The sequence below is a fragment of the Magnolia sinica genome, chromosome 1 (assembly GCF_029962835.1).
Source record: "Magnolia sinica isolate HGM2019 chromosome 1, MsV1, whole genome shotgun sequence".
Classification (NCBI taxonomy): domain Eukaryota; kingdom Viridiplantae; phylum Streptophyta; class Magnoliopsida; order Magnoliales; family Magnoliaceae; genus Magnolia; species Magnolia sinica.
Window position 1 is genome coordinate 19,502,730 of NC_080573.1, and position 26,559 is coordinate 19,529,288.

At 39.0% G+C, this 26,559-nt stretch overlaps 1 protein-coding gene and 1 long non-coding RNA gene across 7 annotated transcripts in view; both read right to left on the reverse strand.

The window, feature by feature from the left end:
* Positions 1 to 2,154: 2,154 nt before the first annotated feature.
* The window catches only part of LOC131242309 (disease resistance RPP13-like protein 4), a 90,652-nt gene continuing 66,247 nt past the window's right edge, over positions 2,155 to 26,559 (reverse strand). For 4 of the 6 annotated variants that reach the window (XM_058240888.1, XM_058240897.1, XM_058240882.1 and 1 more), the window contains 3 exons: positions 14,666 to 17,277; positions 13,049 to 13,099; positions 11,923 to 12,166 (listed from right to left, as the gene is read on the reverse strand). In XM_058240888.1, coding sequence (XP_058096871.1) covers positions 12,135 to 12,166; positions 13,049 to 13,099; positions 14,666 to 17,273 — 2,691 coding nt within the window. In that variant the 5' untranslated portion in view covers positions 17,274 to 17,277 and the 3' untranslated portion in view covers positions 11,923 to 12,134. Of the gene's footprint in view, positions 2,381 to 11,922; positions 12,167 to 13,048; positions 13,100 to 14,665; positions 17,278 to 26,559 lie in introns of those variants that run through there. The other 2 variants (XM_058240914.1, XM_058240922.1) reach the window with 2 other exon arrangements.
* LOC131242352 (uncharacterized) lies at positions 5,809 to 11,055 on the reverse strand. Its single transcript, XR_009169591.1, has 4 exons — positions 10,748 to 11,055; positions 10,011 to 10,109; positions 6,681 to 7,416; positions 5,809 to 6,267 (listed from the first exon to the last, which is right to left on the reverse strand). It is a non-coding gene; the product is annotated as an uncharacterized LOC131242352 (long non-coding RNA).

The following is a 26,559-nucleotide window of genomic DNA, read 5'->3' on the forward strand; positions in this document are numbered from 1 at the left end:
TCTGGCGATTTTTTGTTTATTTATGCGAATGCTGAGGTGGGTTTGTGGGATTACTTTCTTTTGCATATTTGAGGGCCCTGAATTCGACTAATTTGAACAAGAACTTGTTTATGTGATTCAGGAAATGTTGAAATGCAAATGACTCGAGTAGAAGCTTGATATTTTCATTAGGATCTGGATGATTATTTAGTTAGGTTTTGCGAAATTTTAAAGGGTTGTTTGTCTCCTTGGAATCAAAAGGGCCTAAGGGGTCCTTTGGCAACCTTGAGAAAGAGATTCTGTTAGTCATGGTTGGGTACTGGGAATGTAATTCTGTGGAATTCAGAAACTGCATTTGGGTAGTGGGAAAGAAGGTGGGTTGTGCAAGTCTATTTTAAAAAAAAAAAAATTAAAATTAAAAAAGAAAAAAAAAAGTGATTGTTGGAAGAGAACTCATTTGCCTGAAATTTGCAAACTAGCCCTTTGCTAGGGCCTCAAAATTTGGAATTTGCCCCTAAAGGGCCCGTTTGCACCAAAATTGAAGCTTGGATAGCTGTATAGTCAGGCCTGTCCTAGTCTTGCATGTCTGGCTAGCCGAAGCTGTTCTAACCAGGCCGGTCTGCTGTTTGTTGGAACCTATCTAGTGTAGCAAAAACAAGCCTGTTTGTTATTTGTTGAAGCATCTCTAGGTCTTATTTTCTCCTTGAAAACACTAGGAGCTCTGTCGGGACCTATCAGGCTATCAGAGTGGAATCCACTTTGTCCATCAGGATTCTCCCCTCATAATTACTTTACAAACAAAAAATTAACTCAATAAAAAAACTCGGTTGGGCCATACAATAAGAAAATACAATGTAAAATCATGGGTTAACTTAACCCCTTAAAATTGAGTGTTGTGGCCCACCTAAGTTTTCAATCATCAAAATATTTGGTATGTCCCTTCATCTTGGTGGGAGGAACCTAATTACAGGTTGGGTTCATTTTGGACTATCTTATTCCCAAGCTGCGAATCTGACTGACATTTGATCTGAGGGCCTAAATCCCGATTCGAATGTGATTGATGGGTGGGAGGGAGGGAGGGAGTGAGTATTGTCCAGGTTTTCTAGGAACTTAAATCATTGTTTTTCTTCCTAGTGTGCTTTTCCAGTTTGCCAAACGATCACCAAAGAATATGTTTCTATGAAATAAAATTCTTGAGAAAGTGTTCTGTTTCTCCTCGTTCAGTATTGGGAATGTAATTTTTTGGAATCCAGAAATTGTGTTTATGTGTTTTGGGAAAAATTGGTATGAATTCTACTAGTTAATATTTATAATAAAAAAATGTGACTATTGGGAAGGAATCCATTTCCTTGGAATTTGTAGGCCAACATCTGACAAGGAACAAAACACAAAAGATAGAATCTGTTTCTGACTGGAAACTGTTTCTAAGTTTTCCCATCGTCCCAAAGTAGAAATTTACTCCTACTTACGGATTCCATTTTTAGATACTTGCCCAGGTAGCCAAACAACCCCTGAGATGGGTTTTTAGTTTGGTTCCAAGGTTCACGTTCTCAGGAGCTTGAAATTTAGTAACTTGAACAAAAAATTGAATGCTTTTGTGAGTATTACAAACTTGAAATACAAATAAAGTGACTGGAAACTTGTTGATCATAAGATCATCCGCACGATTGATGAATTACATTTTTTATGAGAGTGTTTTGATGGAGCAACAATCCCCTCTTGTTTTTAAAGCAATTGGACAATCCTGTTTGCCCATGTGTCGTCTGATGTAATGGGCCATCGGTTTTGGCCAACGACCAATATAAGCTGGTGTACATTGGAACTAAAAACCTGGACCAAAAGTAGAGGAAAGAATGCTTAGAAAACATAGGGAACCAATGCCACTTCCCTGTTTTTATTCTATTTGACAACTCTTCCTTTATGTGAGAGTGTTTTCACGGAGCGACAATCCCCATCATGTACAATTAGTTTAAATACTTTTGATTATGCACTAAAACATTCTCAATGTTCAATTTAAATATTTGGAAAAAAAAAACTAAGCACACGCCAAGGAAAAATACCATGTAAATTTACTAACATCATTAATGAAATGCTCCAAGCTTTCCCCATAAAAATCTATTAACATCATTCATTATATCCAACTGTAAAACAGAGTTCGTCACTAGATATAGAAAGTACAAATTCCAAAGGTTTATTGGGTACAAATATAACATAAAAAGGAACTAGAGTCCACAGATTTAATGGAGACAGGAAATTAAAAGCGAGGAAGCACGTGATGAACCGTACACATTGTTGGATGACAAGACTTTGATGATAAATGCAAGAAATTTGGGGTTGCCTCCAGATGATAGAAATCGCCTTTCTTCGAGTCATGCAGCAGTAGTCTCCCCTACCTATGTTCCTTCACAATGAAAATAGTTGGATGAAACTCAAAGCAAAGCAAATACCAATGAGCTAGATAGGGTGACCTGGATGCCAAATGCATCTGTGTGCATGTGATGGTTTCCATACACTTAGCCACCTCGATCGTTTCTCAAATTTGAACACTCCAGAGATAGTGTTCAACTAGAAGAAACCGCTGACAAGTAGGGCACGTGAGCCATTGCTATGCTCTTCTAAATCATTTATTTTTTATTTTTCTTTTTGTTATGGTCAGGAATGCAGTGGAACCATCAGATGGATCACTCATCTGTACCATACATAAAGTGGGGAGGTCCTTGTGGGCATACCACTACCAAAGGAAAGTAGAGCCATTAGAACCAGAATGTGGTAGCACCATCCCTCTACTGTATTTTCATTGGTCATGATCATGTGTCAACCGAGACCATCAAGTGAGATTGTCCATCTAGTAGGGACCCATCTCCGATCATGTTCCAAAAGAAACATTTATTTTGTTCATTTTACACACACACACACACACACACACACACACACACACACGGAGATAGAGAGCATGATAGAAGTCACATGAATCAATGAGAGTTGCAATCAATCAAACACGTTCCAACTGCCCCCTGCATTGACCAATCAATAGAAGTTTAGCCAAGCAGCCACTTCCAATATCAAATTATTTGCCTTGTTTGTTTATTTGAACGAATAGGAGATCTGGTTTGAGAATGTTATGAAAATGTAGCCAATTGAGATTACAATCATATGTTTTTCTAGCCTAAGAAAAGAAAATGAAGTTTCACCTCCCTCTTGAGGGCAATTATTCTTTGATCCTGTATCTTTTTCATCTGCATCCTTACCACACATCAAACTAAAGTACATGAATGTTTATGACATAGTTCAATCATGTTCATGCATGATGCAATAACAATTCACTTGCCACCTTGCAATTGCTTTCCATTGAATCTAGGTCCAAGGAATTCTTATATCATGCATGATTGTCACATGCACCTCTATGAGACAGGTGGAAACATGACGAGATCCAGACAGCTTTTCCAGCAGCCTCAATGTGGATGCTCATAGTCAAACGGATTGATCAAAGAGATTAATTTCAGAGTGGGATGTTAAAAGAAAAGCAGATGGAAGGTTTGAATGCAGTTGGAATCACTCTGCCATTGACCCTACTTGTATAAATTGACAAACTGAGGCTATCATGTATTATTCTTTCCAAGGATCATATACAATCTAGATCATCAGATAACGTGCTTGGTAGGCGACCCGAATCACATTATTATCGATAGTATGATCAAATGGGAGGGTCTCATCAGTCTTAGTTCTTACATTTAACAAATGTTGGTGAACCTTCAATTGTATGCGTTGCATAGTAGTATAGCACCCCGCCTCACACGGGTGGGGCTTGACTCGCACGAGCCACCTACCTCACACAGACCGCTCACCACCGGTGTACCCCTGCATCTCACAAGCCACCTCATTTGAGCCCTGTATGAAAATGTTCATGCATTAATCACCCACAATATATCACTTTAATGTAGGACAAGTAGTCGCTTGCTCTAAAAGCTCAAACTGATAGAGCGTGGTGAATCAATCATTGTATCTCATAGCCCGGGCTCCACACCCCATCAGTTAGGTCATTGGTCGAAACCCTCATGGGCCCTACATCATATGAGTTTCATCTCACACGAGCTACCCGCCTCACACGGGTGGGGCCTGACTCACACAAACTACTTGCCCCACACGGGCTGCCTACCCCAAGTGCCCCTGCATCTAATAGGCCACCCCACTCGAATCCAGTGTAAAAATGCCCCTGCATTCGTTTTTTCCTTTGAATTTATACCACTTACTATTTTCCTTGTAACCATCCATTTAATACACATTAATGGGTGATTATTGTTATTTAGAGATATACTCCATTCACAATGGGACCCTACAATTTGGATAGTGCGGATGTACATTAGTGCCACATAAAGAGGATGAGTCAATACATAGCCATAACCGAATTAAAAAATCTGTAGCCAGAACCTTAAAAAAATTGATAATAAAAAAGAGAATCGAAAAGATTTAATGTGTGTTTGGGCAAATGGTCTTTACCGTAGGTTTGCTCCCTACAGGTGAGGGTTCGATTTCCCTCCTTAGCTTTACCCAACACACTACACCAAAATCGTCATTTAGGAACGGTTTAAAATCGTTCCTAAATGCTTCAAGAACGGTTTAACACCGTTGCTAAATGAGGTGTAGCAGAAAATCAAGAACGGTTCAGAACCATTTTGGGTACCATTTTAGGAATGGTTTTAAACCGTTCTGGTGCCTACGGTCACATTTTAGGCACAATTTTAGAAATGGTATTGAATGCTTATTAATGTTGCCAACGGTAAGATTTTAGGACGGAATTTTAATAACAATTTTAAACCCCTTTGTTCATTGTATGAGAGAGCGAGTGGGGTATGTAATCTACTTGTATTATATGCCAGATAATTACACAAATAGAAGAAAAAGACAATAGAATGATTCACACATAATAATCTTCTAACTACAAACTGCAGTAGCAACTAATAACTGTCTTTGCAGCTAACCAATCAATGTAAAATCCACCAACCACATCCATCCAACCGTCCACCGATCTACTTCAACATCCTGTCCCTCCATCAATATACCCCACCCAAGAGAAGTACAAAATACAACATACAAGATCTCCCATTCCCAATTTTTTAATTCCATTTATGTCCTTCTCTGCTCTTGGAATCTTCTCAGTACCCTTCCAAGGAAACATCAAATGCATCCTTCATACCAGCCAACCCTAGCCTCTTTCGGGGCGGCGTACACAAACTTCGGTATATACTGGACTATCTTATCTTTCATCCTCTTCACTCTTTCCTCTCCCAGCCCTTCCAAAATGGCTTGAATTGAGGTTCCGTTGTTCACAGCCCTTCTATCAATGAAAACCGAGTAGGATTCCGGGTCTTTCGGTAAATGCCACTTGTACTGCAGGTAGGCTGTACGGCTCCATAAGAAAACCGGGATCGAACCGGCGATCATACAGTCAAAGATGTACCGTCTCGTGAAGCTATCACCTCACGGCTGTACCTATAAACGTGTTGAAGGAAACTAAACGTGTCAAAAGCACATATGGACATATATCCAACCATAAGGAAATTAGATTTGTGTGCTTTACCTATAAAGGCTGCTCTCTGATAACTCTGGGCTCTTCAACTTTGGCATCACTCCTTCCATCAACAAAGAGATAGACATGACTTTATTTTTAGAAGCAATTTAAAAGAAACTAGAAAGGAAGAGATGGAAGAAGAGAAGCATACCTTCACCTTGCTATGATCTTGTAAACAGGCTCCCCATAGAGAAACTTAAATTCCAAGGATAGCAAGCATTTCTCTAGGATCATACAGTAGTGGTGATTGTCCAAGATCATGCGCAACACGAACCCCTATAGCTTCTGGATTAAATATAAAGAATAACATTCCAGGCCTCTGATGCAGCAGGAATTGTCCAAGATCTCTGCTTAAGAAATGGACACTGAAAAGCTTCTGCAAGTCCCTTTTGCCTTTCATATCTATGCCGACCAGTTTTCTCACATTAATTCTGGCACCATCTGAACCAACAAGGATATGGCAGTGGATGTTTCTCTGTAGCTTTTTCCCTTGAGAAAGGAAGCACCTACCATGACACCCTGAGCAGTGCGATCAATTGATATGCATTCATGACCCATCAAAATCTCCCTTTCCCATGTGGAACCTTTATTTGGGACTTGTGACCCATCACAGGTATAAACATGAAAGTTTAGTTTTTCTAGCTGCTTGAGCAGCAATCTGGTAAGCTTGTACTGTGAGAAGTGTGCAACAGAAACTGGGCTGACTACTCGTTCAAAATCTGCAGAAGAGGAATGCAGCAGGGTGAGTTTCTCAACCATCCATCTTTAACAACCACGTTCAGGAAATAGATTAAATGCTATGAGCTTGCTATGGCCACTCAGTGGAGTAGAAGTCCAACTTTCCCCTCCTCTGGAACAAAAGTCACACCAATCTGGTCATTAGGTGGCACATGTCATGTTGAATGTGGACCTAGTTGATTCTTTTTAAGCGTCCATTGTTAACAATGTGTGGCCAGACCACTTGATTTTTTTTATTTTTTATTTTTCACAGCAAGTGGGGACCCATTTCATGAACAGCTGAGACTCACCACACATACAGCATTGGCATGTGTGGGTTGAGTAAGATTCGGAATCCTAATCTCATGAACAACCATCATGTTTCTGTGTCACACTCAAATAAGCTGATAGTTACCTTGCGGTTGCATATGATCTACTGTCCCAAGACTGTAACCTGATAGAGAAGTACATTATACAAACTTCCTCCACAAATCCACTGGTGGCTGCAATGATTGGATCTCCTCCACTAAACCATCCAATTTGCAGAACACTTGCAAGGAACAGAAATTAAAATGACCATAGTATAGGTTCGCCTGTGACACTACTTTGCTGTCCCCCCACTGGGGGTCTGTGTGTAATAGTTACGTTAGAGATCAGCACTGTGTGGGATGATGTTAGCATGCAAGTGGTATCAATATGAGCCTCTCCATTGGCGTTTTCGAGATCCCTGATAAAAGAGGAGGTTGATATCTTGTAGGCAGCTCACTATAAAACTTCTGCAATCTACCATTTAAAAGTCAACCACAAATAGCTAGGAGGGGCCACGATGATGATGACAATGATGAAAAGTTCACCCATGGTTTTCCTACAAATTTTTTAATATTACGTGAAGCATTGACAGGCTAACCTCTAGGAAAGAACAAACTACAATTTGAACAAAAACTCCATGATTCCGACATGAAGTGATGTATTCTTAATCTACAACTGCATAGCTTATGAACACGAACAATAGGTATCAGAAGAAATGGAAAATAGATAAACAATAGATAAACAACATGATATTGAACTCTTGAATTGACAAACCTGACAGCATATAATCAGTCATGATATTGAACTCTGATGCAAGAAGCAAATCTCTCTTATACAGATACCTGAAAATTGGCAACAACAATGCAGTGTTAGCCAAACTGGTAGAGTTATGTGTTTGCACAAAGAATCCTTGCTATCCATACTAGTAAAGTCTTTGTAATTTGTTGTTATGTGTTTCTTCTTTCAGAAAATTAGTTGCATGCTTGCATTAACATATAATTTTGAGTATTTTGATTCACGAATACCTTCCAAAGTTCAATCAAGCATTGATGTTCTGTATTCTCAAATTAGAGTGAACCAAATATAGAAACATTTGTTAATTGATAATTGACAGAAAAAAAAAAAAAAAAAAAAGAGTATCATTGTTGTTGTTTAAGTAATCAAGAGAATGCAGCCCAAAGAAACCAAAATAAGAACTAGTAGTCTTGCTTACCAGTCGTGCAACCACTGGCATAAAGGAAGAGAACAACCTAGATGGCAACATACATAGCAGGAGTGTTGAAGATTTCAAATATGATTTGGTTGAAGCACGAGGTGCTGGCAAAGCAGCAAGAAATCGGTCCTTGTAGCTGAAAATCAACATTATTATTCAATTACATTCAGATGAAAGATTACACAAAATTGCATACATCCCAGCAGGCTGACAGGCAAGCATGAGTGATTTATGTTTGTTCACATCTTATATAAGGGTGAACTCCCTCACATAGACAATGAGAACACCAAAAAATTATAATAATAATAAATAAATAAATAAAACAAGGAGATATCCAAGAGGTGAATCATCACACATGTGCCAACATGACACATTTATGTGACATCCTTCATCAGGTTGATCCCACCAATAACATTCCAGGCACAAAATAATGCTGGTCTACTCATTGATGGGCCATGGAATCTAGACTGCTAGTCATTTTCTTTCAGATGGTCCATATTCACCACATGCAGTGGCTAACCACTAACCAGATAAGTGGACCAACATGACTTTAGGTCAGCGCCCTGTTTTACATAGGCCACTTCAAGCATTGGCAATCCAGCATGCTAAGAGCCCGAATCCATCAATCCATTATCGAATCGAACAGCTAAATAAATGGTTGCAAGACTAATATTCTTCTGAGATTTATATGTAAATGCCTACATTGACTCACAATGCAACTTATTGCTTGTACCTGAAAGTACTAACAAAAGAATGGCAGTAAAAGCAGATAAAAATAGATCTAATCATCAACTTGAAACATCTATTTGACATGCCTCACCTTGGATTGCTAATCATTCTAAAGAAATGCTTTTGTCACATGATGATAAACATATACAAACATTTTCCAGACATTTACAATTATTTTCATGTACCTGAAATCTAAATCTTTGACAGAGGCATGGGCATCAGGCTGATCAAGAAGGACTTCCATACTAGCCACTTGAAAACTCTTAAATGACCATCCTACATTCAACAAAGCTGAAGTGTAACATACCACCTTGAAGATTAATCACATTCAACTTAATCTATGCATTCAGACTAAAAATAATGGCATGATGATTTTGCATACACATGCACACAACCAGCTTGCTACATGCTTAAATGCAAGATTGGACATAAAAATAAACTGGCCAAAGACCCACTTATCACGAACAGGCCCTTCTTAACCATGAATTTTTTGATAGTATCACCTTTTAAACATGGAGATGTTCTGACAAACTGGGCCATAAAGTTCAGATGTGGAAAATCATCACCACAGACAAATCAAAGAAAAACATGAAAAGATGGCATCTTTACAACAAATTCCAGGGAAAAAAGAACTCTAATGGCAGACATGCTGATGTACAATGTTTTGGTGACTAGACATGTGATGTACAAAACCATCATCAATGATCCAACGTAGATTGTCCTGATTATAACACTGAAGCACAATGAAAGATAATTGAATACACACTGATGTTTTTGGGCAAGGAATTGAACCCATTTTTTGAAGCTTTAAGCAGGTATTGCAATTAGCTTCAAGACTTCTGTGAATATGATACAGAAAAGCAAAGAATAGTAAATCATGAAGGTCATTACCAACATGATGTGAAAGCAATTGTATTTCATAAACACCTACCCTTTGATTGGTTCCAATCAACAAGCCTTCGCATATCCACTTTCTCATTATCCTCTAAATGTTATCATCAACAAATTATTACTGATTTTCTACTAAAAAGAAACAAAAAAAGAAAAAAAGAAAAAAAAGAAGAAGATTGAGAAAGAAATCATATTGTATGGCATATAAACATCAAGACGGAGCCTAGGAAGGTTTCAAAGGTAAGAATTCCTTTTCCCACTATTTCATCTTGTATGGCCCACTATTTCAACAGTAGGAATTCCTTTTCCCACCAACCACTTGCGTCAGGGGCAGTAGCCAATCCGTTTCCCACGCCTGCTCGTCTCTGGGGAGTCATTAATGTTTTTAACCTAAAATGCATTTCTACTTTGATTGGAAATAAAATTTAATGAGGATGAAATTCATTCCAACTAAAGAAGAAATGTATTCCAACCATAGATGAACCTTGTCCCAGCTCCAATTGAAGCATGTATAAGCAGCAAGCGAACTTGCTTGTCCCACTATAACATACACAGCTCAGAGGATACAAAAAATCAAGAAAGGATTGGAGAGATTGCAATTACCAGGCTATTGCAGTTGATGCATCTCTGATTCGGAGGAAGTTTCATCAAACCTTTGATAATCTTCTCGTTCTGCTCCTCTTCCTTCCTACTGCTCATTTTCTGCAATGGAATTGAAGAATCGGACCGAAAAAAACCCAGAGATTTCATATTTTCAGGCCGGTGATCAATGGATTGGACAGTTGTGCTCAAAATCTGACATTTCTAGGGGGATTTAGGGTTCAGATTCGAATGCAGGGTTTGAGAGCGAGAGCGAGTGTGTGATCAAATGAGAGAGGAAATTAGAAAAAATCAACATTCTGAGTAAAAACAGGACGAAACCTCTTGCATTTGCCTTTCAAAATGAGATTTCTCACGGAAACAGGCAAAAACCGAGCAATGCAGTTACAAAATCCTAAAAATCGCTCCACAAGGTAACCTCAAAGCAAGAAAAACCGCGAGATTCGAAGTTCCAAAAAGCAGAAAACGTTGAGAAAGTCGTCAGTAAGAAGCTTCTAGACTTCTCATCTCAGATAAGAAGATCTTTTTTTTTTCCAAACGAACCCTGAACAAGCATTTATTGCAAGATTCACACAATTACAAAGATGAAAACCCAACAAACACTACATATCTAACTAAAAATGCGATCAATCACAAATATATTGGAAAATCCCTAATCTCAACAAAAGAAAGAAAAAAAAAAAAAAACATTTGTAAACTATCAGATTCCACCATAGACCAATTGCAACAAAAAGCCTAACCTGACCACGCCCAACGCTGCTGCCGCCGAAACCCTAACCGGATTAACGGAACCGGTGGTGGGTGATGATGATCATTTGGGGGTAACGATGGGGGGCACGCCAACGGGAGGGATTTCTTCCGCTTTCAAACGGTAGAGATTGAAGGATCTGAGCCTTTCTAAAATGGAGGAGGTGCGGGCGAGCTGGGGTTTGGGGTTCTTTTCTTCCTTTTGGGAGGAAGAGAAGGAAATGGTGCCGATAACGACGTTGATGATGATGAAGAGGACGGTAGGGATGAACCAGCTGTGCATGGAATCCCAGATGGACATATTTTTAAATTTCTAGATGCTGGAGATGATTTTTCTTTTTCTTTTTTTGCTCTGAAGAAGAAGAAAGGGCTCTGAGACAACTGCTGCTGCAGAGAGCCTTTTTTCTCCTGACCTAATCAACTTGGTGGCCGTACGAATGTTTCAAACGGTGGTCACCCAATCCCCTCATTTCTTTCCGTGAGGCCCACTTGAATTTTCGATCCAACTCAATCTTATCCTAATGTTCTAAAATGATTTCTCAAAACAAATGCACGGTATAGATCTCTCGTAAACATCATGGTGGGCCTGATCTTAATTAACTGTTTAGAAATGTGCCCCATCTCTGTACTTGAGTACGGTTCGAAACCCTTTTGCATAAGAAGGGGCTTAAAACCGTTTGTGAACCAAAACTATAGCCGTTCCAGAACAGCAATTTTGGTGTAGTGACACGTGGTTCAGGGTGATTGGATAGGGATTAGTCTCACTTCAAAAAGAGGTGGGGACACCATGTGTCTTCGAAAAAAAAAAACGAAAAAAAAAGATTTAATGGGTTTGAGAAAATACTTGGATAAAGAGATAAAAAGAAAAATTAGCATTGAATGGCGTAGCAGGTGAGATGGGGGCATTGGTCACCACAGAGAATTAATGAGAAAAGAAATAGAGAAGCAAAGAATAATGTCAGCCACCATTAGTTTGAGTACTTTTGATTATGCAAAACATATTCTTAATGTTTAATTTAAATATTTGAACAAACACTAATTGCATACCAAGGAAAAATACCATGTAAATCTACTAACATCATCAATGAAATGCTTTTCTATTTTTATTATTATTTTTTTTAAGCGCTTTCCAAAAGAAAATTTACTAAGATCATCAATGAAATGTATCTAATAGGGAAACAAAGCTTGTCACTAGGTATAGAAAGTACAAATTCCAAAGGTTTATTGGCTAAACTAAAGTTCACATATTTAAAGGAGAAAGGAAGTTAAAGGTGAGAAAGCACGAGATGAACCATACAGATTGTTGGATGACAAGACATAGATGATAAGCGCAAGGAATTTGAGGTTGCCACTAGATGATAGATATCGCCTTTCTTCAAGTCATGCCTCGGTAATCTCCCATATTGATGTTCCTCCATAAAGAAAATAGTTGGATGAAACTCAAAAGCGAAGCAATTACCAATTAGCTAGATAGGGGGTCTTGGATGCCAAATGCATCTATGTACATGTGTTGGTTTCTATAAACTTAGCTAAATAGATCGTTTCTCAAATTTGAACACTCCAAATTAAGATAATGATTAACTAGAAGAAACCGCCGACAAGTAGAGCATGTGAACCGTTGTTATACTTTTCTATATCATTTATTTTTATATTTTTATAAATGCGTGGTCCACTTGATGAGTTGCCCTACCTGTTTTTGTTATGATCATGTATGCTTAGAAGCATCAGATGGCTTGATCATCTGTAACAAGGGAGGACCTTGTGGGCATGCCACTACAAAAGGAAATGGTAACAAAACAAGAAAGTTGATAAGGTAGAACCATCCCTTTACTGCACATGGGTTATGGTTATGTGTCGATTGAGACCGTCCATCTAGTAGGACCCATCTTAAATCATGTTCCCTTCATTTTATTTTATTTTATGGTTAGGTAAACCTAGCCTAAATTTCCTCGGACTGTTGGTTAGGAATCTGTCAACCAGATGGCTAGGATCATCCAATTTATATATTTTTAATCATGTTTCATCAACAAATAGGGGCAATTATATGAACATACTGTCAGAATGCTACGGAAAGGTCTCTGTGATCCTTCACTGGTTCCACCAGCTTTGCCATCATTTCTTCTTTCTATTAGTATTATTATATGACTAAAAGCACAACTGATGGGGGTATTTATCGAATCAGTACTGGGTCCATACACAACATATGTGGCATTTGTGATGTTTGCTGGGGTAGCTCAAATTGCCTGAAGGTATTTGAGCCAAGAATGTCCTGGGAAAAGCATGTGCATACATACCTGCTTCTTCTTCTTCTTCTTCTTCGTCTGCAGTACCTTTAAGAAGCAAGCCTGAAAAGGTAGAAAAAAGGCCGAAAAAGATGGAAGTAAGGTTTAGAAAAGTCTTCAAAGGAATTTATAGGTGGTTTGGACACTTGAAATTTGAAGAATTTACATATATGGTAATTGGATTTTTGATAATTTCAGTGTGTCAAGTTGTGTTTAACACCTTGAAATTTAAATAATCTTTAAGAATATGAAAAGTAGCTTTTTAGAAAGAATTGTAAATGGCTTAAAATTAGATTGAACTTTGGCCATATTCCAAATTGTCAAAAGTGAAAATTAGTTCTAGAATTAAATTTTAATTTCAAAGGACAATAATTGAAAAAATAAAATAAAATAGAACTCTTTAAATGTCATCAATGACATGAAGCACTTAACTTATTTAATTATTTGTCTATTGGATTGGTGGACATTTATTGGATGATTAAAAATAAAAAATATTCAATAATGTTTTTTTTCAAAAAAAAAAGTGTCTCCAACTAGAGTTAATTAGGATTCTTGGACCAATCTAACTTTTAGGCTATGACATAGAGACAGTGATTCCATAAGTTAATTGGTTTAATTTGAGTTGTTGCCAAGTGTACCGTTTCTAAATGTATGTGTATCAAGTGTCCCATGTGGCTAGAGTATTAAATGACCTGACCAGTAGCATATCAGTCATATGTCAGGTCTGTCAAAAGTGATAGTCTGACCATCGAGGTTTGCTAATTTACACGTGTGGGCGTGTATCACAACATGATACATGCGTGACATCATAGCTTCCCATGAGGTGTGGTATTGTGTTTTGATATAGATAGCCTCACACAAAAGTCGGATGGGCTAAAATATATAAATACAAATGAATGATTAGAAAAAAAAAAAAAAAAACCCATCAATTTTCTTTGTATTGCGTGGCCCAGCTGAAGAGTGATTTAGTCTGATTTAGAGAAAATCTAAATAACTCTGTGGGGCCCGCTGTGGTGTTAGTGTCTTATTACACCATCCGTCCCTTTAATTACCAGCTCATTTTACGGTATGAGCCTATAACTGAACCCTATCCAAAGCTCAAGTGATCCACACCACAAGAAACAGTGGGAATTGAATGCCTACCGTTGAAAATTTTGTGGGGGCTACAGAAGTTTTAGATCAAGCTGATATTTGTGTCTTCCCTTGATCTCTGTCTTTGTGACCTCATTGACAGGTTGGATGATAAATAAACATCACTGTGAGCCATGGGAAGGTTTCAACAGTAAATAAACGTCACTATCCCATTGTTTCCTATGGTGTGGTCCACTCGAACTTTGGAGATTGGGCTGGTGCTCTAAAGTGATGTGGAAAAAACAGATAAACAGTGGGGATAAAACACATACATCCACAGTTGCGCCACGGAGTTAACTCGGTAGGCTTCCGGAGATTGAATGGGAAATTCGCGGCACACTTGCGAGCACGGCACACGTATGAAGTAATTAAAAAAATAAAGTATGGCGTGGCATAGTGCAGTGCTCGCGAATTCGCCTCTTCAATGCCTCTAACGCAGGCTTCACAAATGGTTTTGGATATACAAAAGTAATTTAGTTAGGGTTGCCCTTTAATTACCAGAATCTTCTTCTCTCCTCCATATCTTCTCATCCCAACTATCATCTGTAACATCGAATGGGAATGACTTGAGCTTCGGACAGTTGATAACCGTGAGGAGTCTTAAAGACGGCATTGCCCTTCGCATCCTCTGCCACTCCTCTTCCATCTCTTCTAATTCATCTAGCACCAATAGCTCCACTTTCCATACCCCACTCTCGCTGTCCCAAAATCTGGGACCCATCTCCCTAATCCTTCCCTCGTAACCATTAATGTAAAGAAAGAGAAGATTGGGAAGGGAAGTAGGACTGAGCCACGCTGGTGTCCTTTCTCCTGGCCAGTTCCAAAGATACAACTCTCTCAGGGATTTAAGAGGAGGAGAAAGCTCACCTTCAATCTTCCTTACAACTCCATCTCTTTCAACAGAAATTCCCCCAAAATCTAACCTTAGAATTTGCAGATACTGGAGCATTGATAACACATTCCATTCCCCATCTTCTATTTCTTCCACTGACTTTATCTTCATCCTAAGTTCTCTGAGTTTTGTCAAGCTCTTCAACTCCGAAATACCTGATCCATTTTTATTCACAGGACTAAACCATCCTAACCGTTCGAGATTTGAAAGCTTTCCAAGCCCTTCTGGCATGCACTCTAATGACTCCGACCAAATGTGGATACCTATCAGCTTATCTAATGTTGTGATTGACATGGGAAGCCTTTCCAAATTCGGGCAGTCCATTATACGTAGAATCCGAAGATTACGGAGATTTCCGATTGAATCGGGCAGTAATCTTAAGGCAGAACTATTCTCTATGTTAAGATAAACGAGGTGCTGTAATGACCCTATCTCACTCAACCAATCGTTGTACACCACATCTCCATCGAGATTCCTGTCTGACAATGAAATAGATAACACCCTCAACCACCTTACTTTGGATAGTCTTGTTTTTAAACTTGAAATCGTCTCTTTGCTCTGAATGTCCATCCCAACCAACGTCCGCAGCTTGGTGGGACTGTCTCCGATGCTCCCTACAGCTGTATTCCCCACAATTCCCAAACGACGAGACTGCTCACTGAATGCGGGACTACCTCCACAGTCCGGCCTCACAACAAAGCTCTCTTCTCTTGCAATTCTTATTACCATATCTCGAACCATATCATGCATTTTGCACCTAACATAGCTTCTCTCGAAATTATCTTTATCCACTCCGAGTATCAAAAATCGATTAAATAATTCTGAAAAACATTCTTCTCCTATCTCAACTGCCGTTTTCCCATTTTTTCCCCAAACAAAACCCTCACCAATCCACCAGTAAACCATTTCAGTAACATAAATTTCAAAATCTTCAGGAAACATGGCAAAGCACAAAAGGCAAGGTTTTAAGTGTGTTGGGAGCTCTTCATAGCTTAACTCTAGTCTTGAAATGATCATCTCATCTTTCTTATCGATTCCCAACTCCTCCTTCAAGTGCTCTGATATTCGCGTCCATTCATGGACAGAATCACTCTTCCCCAACATCATTCCACCCACAACCTTGATTGTTAATGGCATTCCCCCGCACCTTGCAACAATCTGCTTTCCTAAGCCCTCCAAGTCTGGATTTGTGCACTTACCTCCAGTTCTTGCAAAAGCTACTTTACTGAATAAGGACCAGCTATCTTCATTTGAAAGAGTTTGGGGATAGTGAATGTGTCTGCCGGCAGCTCCCATTGATTTAGCAACCTCTTTATTCCTAGTTGTAACAATAACACAGCTACCCTCCACTGGGGGCAAACCAGACTTCAAGCTATCCCACCACATCCCTTCATTTGTTTGCCAAACATCGTCCAAAACTACCAAGTATTTCGCATCTAATTTCTTGTTGAGACTTTCCAATAGCTCCTCAACATCCTTTCCCCTCAGAGATTCCTCTTCTACATCTAGCTTTTTTAGCATCTTCTTTAGCAATTCGTCCAATTTGAAACTTTGTGAAACAGTAACAAAAACCAAGTGATTAAAAGAATTTTTCACACTCTCACTATGACATATCTTCTGAGTGAGTGTTGTTTTACCAATTCCCCCCATTCCAGCTATTCCAATCATTGTTGAGGGTCCATCTGCTTTTAAGATCCAATTTCTAACCTTTCTTGAGTCATCTTCTAATCCTACCATTTCAGCTTCATGCATTAGGATTGGGTAGGTCAATGGCATATTCCCTTCCTCTTTGCCAGGTTGGCGAGGAGCTGTTTGCAAGTAGGACTTCATATTCTCCTTCACCTTCCTTACCCCTTGATTTATTTTCATCAGCTGCTTTCCCAACTGATGACGGGATTTCAAATGAGTAGGAAAGCAATAACTTGTAAAATTAGGTGCACACCCTTTGTGTTTTTTCTGGAATAGAAGTTGGCAATCTGCAATTACCTCTTCAGCGTCATATACCAACTCTCTTAAGTTGCTCATTACCGTCTTGAGAATCTCATTCCTATCTCTTCTCTTCACCTGCTCAGCTTCCTTGAGATAGCTTTGCATGTACTGAAGCTCCTCCTTTGTTTCCTCAAACTGGTCATCAAACTCAAGTAGCTGACGACCTTCGCTTACGAGTATTGACAGCAAATTATCCAGGAGAACACAGACAACAGCATCTGCCATTTTCCTGTGAAACAGTATTATACCATTATGAAAATGGAATTCAAAACTAGGTGGAGGGAAAGAGGAAAAACTAAAGACTGTAGAAAATATTGCAATTATATTGGCTACAAGAAAGTATTTGCATCTCTTTATGAGCCTTGGATCTGCTCATTTTTTGGGCTTATAACTCAAAATGATATGGCCAAATGGATGAACGGTGTGGATAAACCCAGACATCACAGTGCCCCCCAGCCCATTTTGAGCTCGGGACAAGGAGTTGTACCCAATATGCGTCTCATTGGAAATGGTCACAGCAGCATACAAAGGGCATGAGTTTAGTCACGTTTCAGTCAGTGGTGACCGTGGGGACTACCTCGATGTATGTGTAGTATATCCATGCTGTCCATTTGTTTTACTAGCTCATTTTAGAATATGGTCGCAAAATTAAATCATATTCAAATCACAGGTAAATTACACCACAGGAAACAATGATTGTTGAATGGCCCCCATTAAAAATTTCATAAGATTTACGGTTCCAACGAATTGATAAGGTCGCACGGACTTGGATGAAGGGAGAAAAACAAATATTATTTTGATCCAAAACTTTTGTAGCCCACACAAAGTTTTTAATGGTCTATTACTACAGTTTCTTATGATGGTCTGTAAGGTGCCCACAGAATGGTCTATTAGTACCGCTTCTTATGTGCTGAGGGAGTAGATTAGGTGTGGCTCCCGCCTAATCCAAGAAGTCATCATCTTTATTTGGGGCCCACCTTGATGTATTTAATTTATATCCATGCTGTCCATTCGTTTTGCTAGATCATTTTACGGCATGAGCACAAAAATGAAGAAGATCCAATTCTCATAGTGGGTCATACTATAGGAAATAGTGGTGATTGAACTCCCTACCACTAAAAGCTTCCCAAGGCCTACTTAACGTTTCCACAATGTTTGTTTGCCATCCAACCTATTGATAAGGTGACACAAGCTTAGATGAAGGAGGAAAACAAATATCGGCTTCATCAAAAACTTTTGTGGCCTATTAATGGTCAATCACCGCTATTTCCTATTGTATGTTCCACCTGCGAATTGAATCTTCTTCAGTTTTGGGTGATGTGCTATAACGGTTTGGCAAAATGAATGGACAGTATGGATATAGAATACATGAATCAAGGTGGGCCCAATGGTAAGGGCAGCACGGTTGAGGTTGGGTCGCACCTAGCTAATCCGCGAATTGGCTGAGACCCCGTAACCAGTGATGTGGGTGGGGGCATTGTATATACATGCCATTCATCTGCCTTTTCCAACTTATTTTAGCATGGTCCAAAAAATAAAGCATATACAACTTTCAGATGGACAACATCACAGGAAACATTAGTTATTGACAATTAAAAATCCTTTATTGGTGACAAAAGTTTTAGATCAAGGTGATATTTGTGATTATTAATAATATTATTATTATTTTCCTTTCTCGAGGTTCACGTGACCTTATCAAATGGTTGGATGGTCAATAAATATTACGGTGGATCAGAGGAAGTTGTTAATGGTGAGCGTTCAATGACCAATATGCTCAATTATTGTTTTATTTATTTATTTTATATATTTTTTTAATTTTTTTTTTAATAATCTAGATGGGATTTAGTTTGGTTCTATTTTAGTCTAAACCAAAATTAAAATCAGGCCCATTTAAAACCACAGTCCAAACTGGGTTGGATTAAGTTGATTTTGAGAGGACCTGGACTTGACTTATTAATTTGCAACTTTTAGGCCTAGAGCTGCATTATGGTCCAAATTTTGAACATTTGCCCACTACTCGGGTCCAATGACCCTAGGGTGGATTTGATACACTTGCACCCCTACATCTATTTAGGTAAGATAGAAAATATTTTGGGGCTGGGCTGAATCAAAATTTTGAACAGGGTGTGCCCAACAGGCCTAGCTAGTCAAATTATGGGTCCAAACCAACCCAATTCAGAACAATTGGGCACTTAAGTCGGAAGTGACCTGGGTGAAGGTAGTAGAACCACGCATTCTATCCTTTCATTATTTAAATACCGATGGAGAAAGGATAAGGTAGGTTGTATGAATGGAAACCTTGCCATGCACATAGTTGTACTTGGAATCGTTGACATCCACATCAACAATCCGGACCGTTCATTAGGTACAGCCCACTCTTCATAGACAGCCTTCAAATATGTTATAAGGATCAGATGATTTAAACTGTCCATTCAGTGGCTTGCAGAGATTGATGGACAAGATCGTTCATTAAAGATGAGTCGGGTAAAGGATGTCTAGGACCTCCTGATTGTTGTAGTTTTGGTATAGTAGAGAAAGAATATTAGACTAGATCTAATGGAATTAACGAATTTGGACATGTTGGACAGTCCATACATGAAACAAAATGAGCTATCGATGCAAGTTAATCAGATGAGTGAACCTTCTGATCAATAGCATGGAAGATTGGAAGGTCAAGATCAAGCAGAGAAAAGACTTCATGCATTTACTAATGGGGAGCTGTCTAGGGTTGTTTATGTTTTTAAAAAATCACTTTGGTTAGATGATGCTAGCCACTCAATTAATTTATGAATTGTAAAATGGACTTATTATAAATAAATTCCAGCATTCAAAGGGTTAGGATCCCTTCACTCATAAGTCATGATAAAGCGGTAGAAAGAAGCATACCGGAACGGAGAGTTTGTAAAAAGAGAGAGGAAAATGGCTTCTGCGATCAGTCAGAGAAAGAAGCGCTTTGGTAAGACGGTGCTAGCCACTCAATTATCAGAGTCCCTTATAAGTCATAATATATAAAGCAGTAGAAATAAGTATACCTGAAAGAAGGGAGAGCTTCTCAAAAGAGGAAGACGGAAGATGAATTCTGCAATCAGTCCAAGACTTTTAGAGAGATCGGAGATGGCCAAGGCAGCATATAAAGAACTTTCATATAAAGTCGTTTTTACTTATAAAAGGAGAGATAAAAACAGAGTACATAAATCACTTTTTACTTTTAAGACAAGAAAAACAAAAGGTACAAGGAACACTATTTACTTTTGAAAAAGGCAAAAAGAAAAAGAAATAGCGGGTGGGACACCGATTGCGTGCCACACCACGGTGTTGAGCTGGCAAAGTTCTGTTGGCCCACCATGGTATGACACATATATCCACACTGTCCATCTATTTTGCAAGATCATTTTAGGGCATTAGCAGAAAATTGAAGTAGATATCAATTAGACCATATCACAAAAAACAGTAGAGATTAAACACCTATTGAAAATTACTTGAGAATCATAAAGAGTTTTTGATGAAGCTATAATATTTGTCTTTCGGGTCCGTGTGACTTTATGAACAAATTGGATGGCTTAATTTAGACAGTCCATTCAGTGGCTTGTAGAGATTGATGGATAAGATTGTTCGTTAAAGATGAGTTGAGTAATAGATGTTTAGAACCACCTGATTTCTGTAGTTTTTGTAGAGTGATGAAAGAAAAATTAGCCTAAATCTAATGGAATTAATGACCATTGGATGGTAGAAATATCAAAAGGCAGGAATCACATCAATCAATCGATTGAACTATCCTATCAACAGCACAGAAGATTAATGGGGGTTGGAAAACAACTAGAGAAAAATAAGTCCTTGACACATGTACTAAAAGAAGCTACGATTATTTATGCTTTTAAAAAAACACTTTGGTCAGACAATACAAGCAACTAAGTATATATTTTGTAAGATGGACTGTTATTACAAATTATACTCCCAGGTTTCAAGTGGTAGGATGATCTGATCGCTCCATGTGTACAAAGCAACTAGTTGCGCCATGAGCCTCCAATACAACTAATAGCACCTGCAGGGAATGTCTCCCCTGCGGCTAGTTGCCACAAGAAGAAACCTCATAACTATATAGTTGAATGTGGGGGCCAGCATTTAACCAGTTCATCAGATTTTCCCCACCGTTAAAATGGGAAAACCCTAAAATCATCCTTACCATGAGAATTTAGAGATTTATAGGTGGTGGTCCATTGTTTCCTTTGAGGGTAGTGTGTGGACCACTGATGAATGGAACGGCTGATTTTAGAGGCATCCCATTTTCAGAGTGTGATAACACTTCCGTGCTAGTTGCATTTCTTTAAATAAATCAGTCATACACCCACAGGCTGCCCTTGTTTTCATTATTTGGGAGATTTGGAAAGCGAGAAATGAGGCCAGGTTCAACACCAGGCTGCACTTGCCTCTGGTTTGTTTTCAAAGGTGAAGTGGTGGCTGATCACCCTCTTCTCTAACTTTTCCATAGCTTTGCTTCCTGCGTCTCAGGCCAGGCCCACCACCTCAGTTCCTCTCCAAGCTCCTCACCCTTCCCGCGTTGTTTCAATTGTCAGATGGATCAGTCCGAGGGAGGGTTTTCTCAAGTTAAATGTGGATGGCTCTGCTTTGTCCAATCCAAGCCCTGCTGGCGGAGGAGGTATCTGTTGTTGAGGGTCAAATATTGCATATTAGACCCCATTGATTGCATGGATTTATGATTATGATATTGCTCAATGGCGCCAAAAACTTGTTCACTCCCCAAGTATAGGGTTGTGATGTAGTAATAAACTCGGTGAGACCGAGGTCGAATCCCAAGGGACTGAAACCTGTACGTAATCTGAAGCTAACTAGAACTAGAACTAGAATGAGATGAAATCTAAATCGAGTGTGATTTGAGGAATAATTGTGGAATAATCGATGTGATCACTTTGTTCACATGCAACAATCGAGTGTGATTTGAGGAATAATTGTGGAATAATTTGAAACCACTCAATTGAGGCCAGTTTCGGTCCTCAATCGAGTGTGATTTGAGGAATAATCGATGTGATCACTTTGTTCATTGAGACTACTCAATCGAGGCGTTGAATTGTTAAACGTGTACAGCTCAGATGGTGGCCTCAATTGAGTGGTTTCATATTCCAAGATCCTGAATGTGCAGCCACAATTCCCTTGGAATCCATCTCAAGTTTGGTCCAGGTCAATGATCAAGATGTACACAAAGTGGTCGGTCATAATGAGTCACTCCCCTTACCTGACATGTCTAATTTAAAGGTGGAGGATGAGCTCCTTACAACCGACCATTCTAACTCTTGTGAAATATGTTTGGACCACGCCTCTGAATCGAATGATGATGTGATTCAGGAGAAGGACGAGTTGCTCGCTACGACCCTGGAATTTGAAACCACTCAATTGAAGCCACCATCTGAGCTGTACACGTTTAACAATTCAACGCCTCGATTGAGTAGTCTCAATGAACAAAGTGATCACATCGATGCTTACCCTATTGATTTTCAATCTGTCTGTGCAGGATTGGAGGAAGAAAGCGTACATCTGGCTACTTTCAAGGATGATGGTTTCCTTAGGCAGATTATCGCGAGCTACAATGTGAAAAATAAGTCACACTCAGCTGAACTTCCCAACTCTTTGGATGATTGCTTGGCATACTTTACAGATTCAAACGATCCCATGTCAAAAAATAAAGTGGATGCCTTGCAAGACGACATCTCAGTAGTCATCACTGACCGAGAGAACCCTTATTCTGAAGCCCCTTCTTCCTCTGATCCTAAACGTATACCAGTAAAGGAAGAGGAGCTGAAAATTGAACCGAAGTTTAGAACTTCGGAATGTATTGAGACTACATTATTTCTTAAGAAGTTTTTTAAACTTTATTTACTTGTAGTCTTTGCTTCACCATGGGATACTAACGTTGAAACTTCTTCTGTCACAGGTGAATCGTATATACTCTGGATACCTCAAGCAATTCAATAGAAAATTTCTTAAGAGGTACATAAGTTTCTCTGGAAAGTCATGCTCCAGAGCTTCCAAGCCTATTGCAAAAAGGGCTTTTGGATGATCCTGTTGAGGAACTTACTAAGAAACTTATCAAAATATTGGCCGGAAGAGGAACCTTGCGGTATGATCGAGTAGTTTTTTCCTACTTTCATAGGACTAGGGTAGTTTGTTTTATACTGCTTTAGGATAGATGATAAACTTAGCGCTCCTAGGAGCCAACCCAGCTTTTCATTCCGTTTCATTCTTCTAGTTAGTTTGTTCAATGTTTGTGGGTAACATTACTGCAAACCCTCACGAGACTACAACTCGTCCACTAGGGGTAACCTAGGGGTTTAAAGGCTTGTTGCATACGCTAAATGCAATCGAGAGCACCTGCGAAAGTGGTGTAGGTAGGATTTTATTTTTGTTATTTTTATTTTACTTCTGTTGGTTTCTCTCTTGTGATGACCCGCTCTTACGTAGATATCTTTGGAAAGCCTCTTGATTCTTTCGTCCAGGTACTATCTTTCCATCACTCCTCTTATATTTTCATTGTCCCATGTGCATTGCATGCTTATTTCTTTTACATTAAGGACAATGTAGATTTTAGGTTGGGGGTGGGAGATTAGGTTTCCTAATCAGTGTTTTCTTAGTCTTGAGCAAAAATTGTGAAATTTTTCAAAAATTTTTCTGACATTTTTGTAAATTCGAAGTGATTTTAACAACTATTTTGGATTTAGAATTACAAGATGAGTGATGTTGGTAATTTATGACTCTTAGATTCAGTTATCTATTATATTAGATTTCACAGTTAAGTTTGAAGTGTTAATCTCTGATTAGAAGTTTTAAACATTGATTGAGTTATGATTTCACATGTCACATCTCGCTTTCATATTAAGATTTCAGTTTGATATTGAAGGGTTAGCTTGGTAATCACTAAGCATGTAAGGAACCAGCTTGGAAAATTTGCCTGTCATGATCAATTGAAGAAAAAAAAAAACAGATACCTTTGAAAAACGTTGGGCGAATAATCTTCACCATAGGTTTGCTCCCTATAGGTGTAGATTTAAGTCCTCATGGATGATATATGAAAATGGTTGAGTGTACAGTCTTCACCATAGGTTTGCTCCCTATAAGTGAGGATTTGTTTTCCCTTCTTGGCGTTACTTTTAATGGAAAAATCAAAAGCTGGAAGAATGAAAAGAAGAACTGTAAGGCAAGTTCTATTTTAGGTTTTGGTTGTCCTAAATGCTCCTTGAAACATCAATGTTATCATGTAAATTAACGGTTGAATCTCTTAATGATGATAAGTCGAGACTACACTATACACCCATGGAATTCAATGTTTAGAATTTTTTCTAATTGATGGATTAATACTTTGAGCTTGATTATGAAGCTTATCATGCGCTTGAGTCCAGGAGAAAGTAATACCCAACATTCATGAATTTGATAATTCTCATATCTAGATTATTTTTCAAAAATCACTCTAGTTTATATAAATTGTCTTGTAATTCTCAACTTATTTTTTGCATACTTTGCTCGGGACTAGCAAAATGCTTGTTGGGGGTTGTGTTGAGGGTCTAATATGCAAATATTGCATATTAGACCCTAATTATTACCTGATTTTACGTACATGATGATGCTTAACACCCTGCTTTAATCTTGTTTTTGGTGCAAGGTGTATTTACGAGCCTGGACCGAAAAGGATGTTAAAAGCATGGATTTAACGCTTAGGAATTACCAAGGCACTGGACGGGACTACAGGGAACTGAGATCGACAGATTTACACGCCAGAGATCCGAGAAAATCAGGAAACTGAAGCTCAAGTAGCCCGAAATTGGTCCAAAATGCAAGATCGCGGGGTTCCCACCATCCGTTCGGCTCGAAACTTCATATATGGCCAAGGGACCACAAATTAACTATACACGTCAAAATTCAGCCCTTGGATCAGTGTGTAAGTGACTCGATGGATAAGATCAGACAATTAAGAAAGCATCTTGGACATCCTTGAGAGATCATGACCCAAACTGAACCGATGAAAAGAGCATGAAAAACGGTGGATACCTGTCAAATTTTACTTCTTTTGGATGGTATAGTAGGGAGAAACGAAGGATAGATGTTTCTAAAAGGGAGAGTGGCAAATTTGTAAATAACCAAAACTCTATATGCATGCACGTAAGCTAGAGGTTTGCTTCAACGTTCGGTATTGACTCATCACAGGTTAATAGTGGGCCCACCTAGAGTTTGGATCTACTTCATACGTTGACCCATAGGCTTATACTTTATTAAGAAAATGATGAGTGGAGTAGATCTTCGAAAATGCCATTAGAAGTGGGCTCCACCTATTTTTTGCAAACTTTCTAAATAGAGCCATGCAAAAACGTCCAGTGACGAACGTGCTATCCACTGGTTTTTTACAGTGGGCCCTGCCCATCAGTCTGATCATTGATCCAGACCGTCCATGTGACTCACGTGATTTATCTTCACCAAGAACTAGGTAACGGAATTTCAAAAGGGAGCGAGTATGGGTTCTCGGCTGTTCAAACGCAGGTTTGACGGTGGCGTAAAATATCCCATGGGCCACGTGAATGCAAGTTCAAACGGACCATTCTCAACCGAAATTCTGAGAGGAATCTGGTGGACGGAGTGGATTTCCCAAAAGTCATCTTAAGTGGGCCCCACCGAGAGTTCAGCGTCGGCTCGCGTACCGAGCTTGCCTCTGTGAAAAAACGGCTGCTGTGGGCCGGTTCCGTGATCCCGATCACGGTCGGATTAATAATCCAAACCGTCCAATGTGTATCTCATCCAAAAACTCCCCCCCCCCCCCCCGAACGTTGTGTTTTTGGAAGGATATCAAGGAAAATGGTGCTGTTTTGGCATGGTTTTTGGGCTGCGTAAATAGAATTACGCAAGGAATATTTGTGGTGCACTTCAAAGTCGGTTACTGTGCATTCCACCGACTGCTTTACGCACAGACTCTCCACCGACTCCAGCGAAGGATTGCAACACTTATAAAAAGGAGGGAATTTCTATCTAAGTCTTGGCAGGTGTGCAGCCGTGGAGCACAGAAGAGGGAGAGAGAGTAATATTTATTTTTATTTATTTCTATTGTTTCGTTTTATGTTTAGCCTAATCATGTCAGGCTAAAACCTCTTAGCTAGGGCTAAGAGGTGAAGCTTGTAGAGTGATGGGAGATTGTATGCGTGTGCCTTTTGTTTAGATTGAATGGATTTTTGATTTAATTTTATTGTGGGAATATTTGTTGTTTTTACTGGCCTGTTGTGATTGAAATTACAATGGGTTTGCAATGGCTTTGAGTATTTCTTTTTCCTTATTTTGATTATGACGTCAGGAAGCCCTGTTGTTCGCCATCGTCTCCTGGGCATGGTTGGATGGCGGTATCCTTCCCAACCTTCATAATCATCTGATTGGTTGGTAATTAGTTTAATTCTGTTATTGACTTTGTCTCCTGTACATGGTTTGGTGATGGAATCCATTCTAATTCATATACCTTTCATCT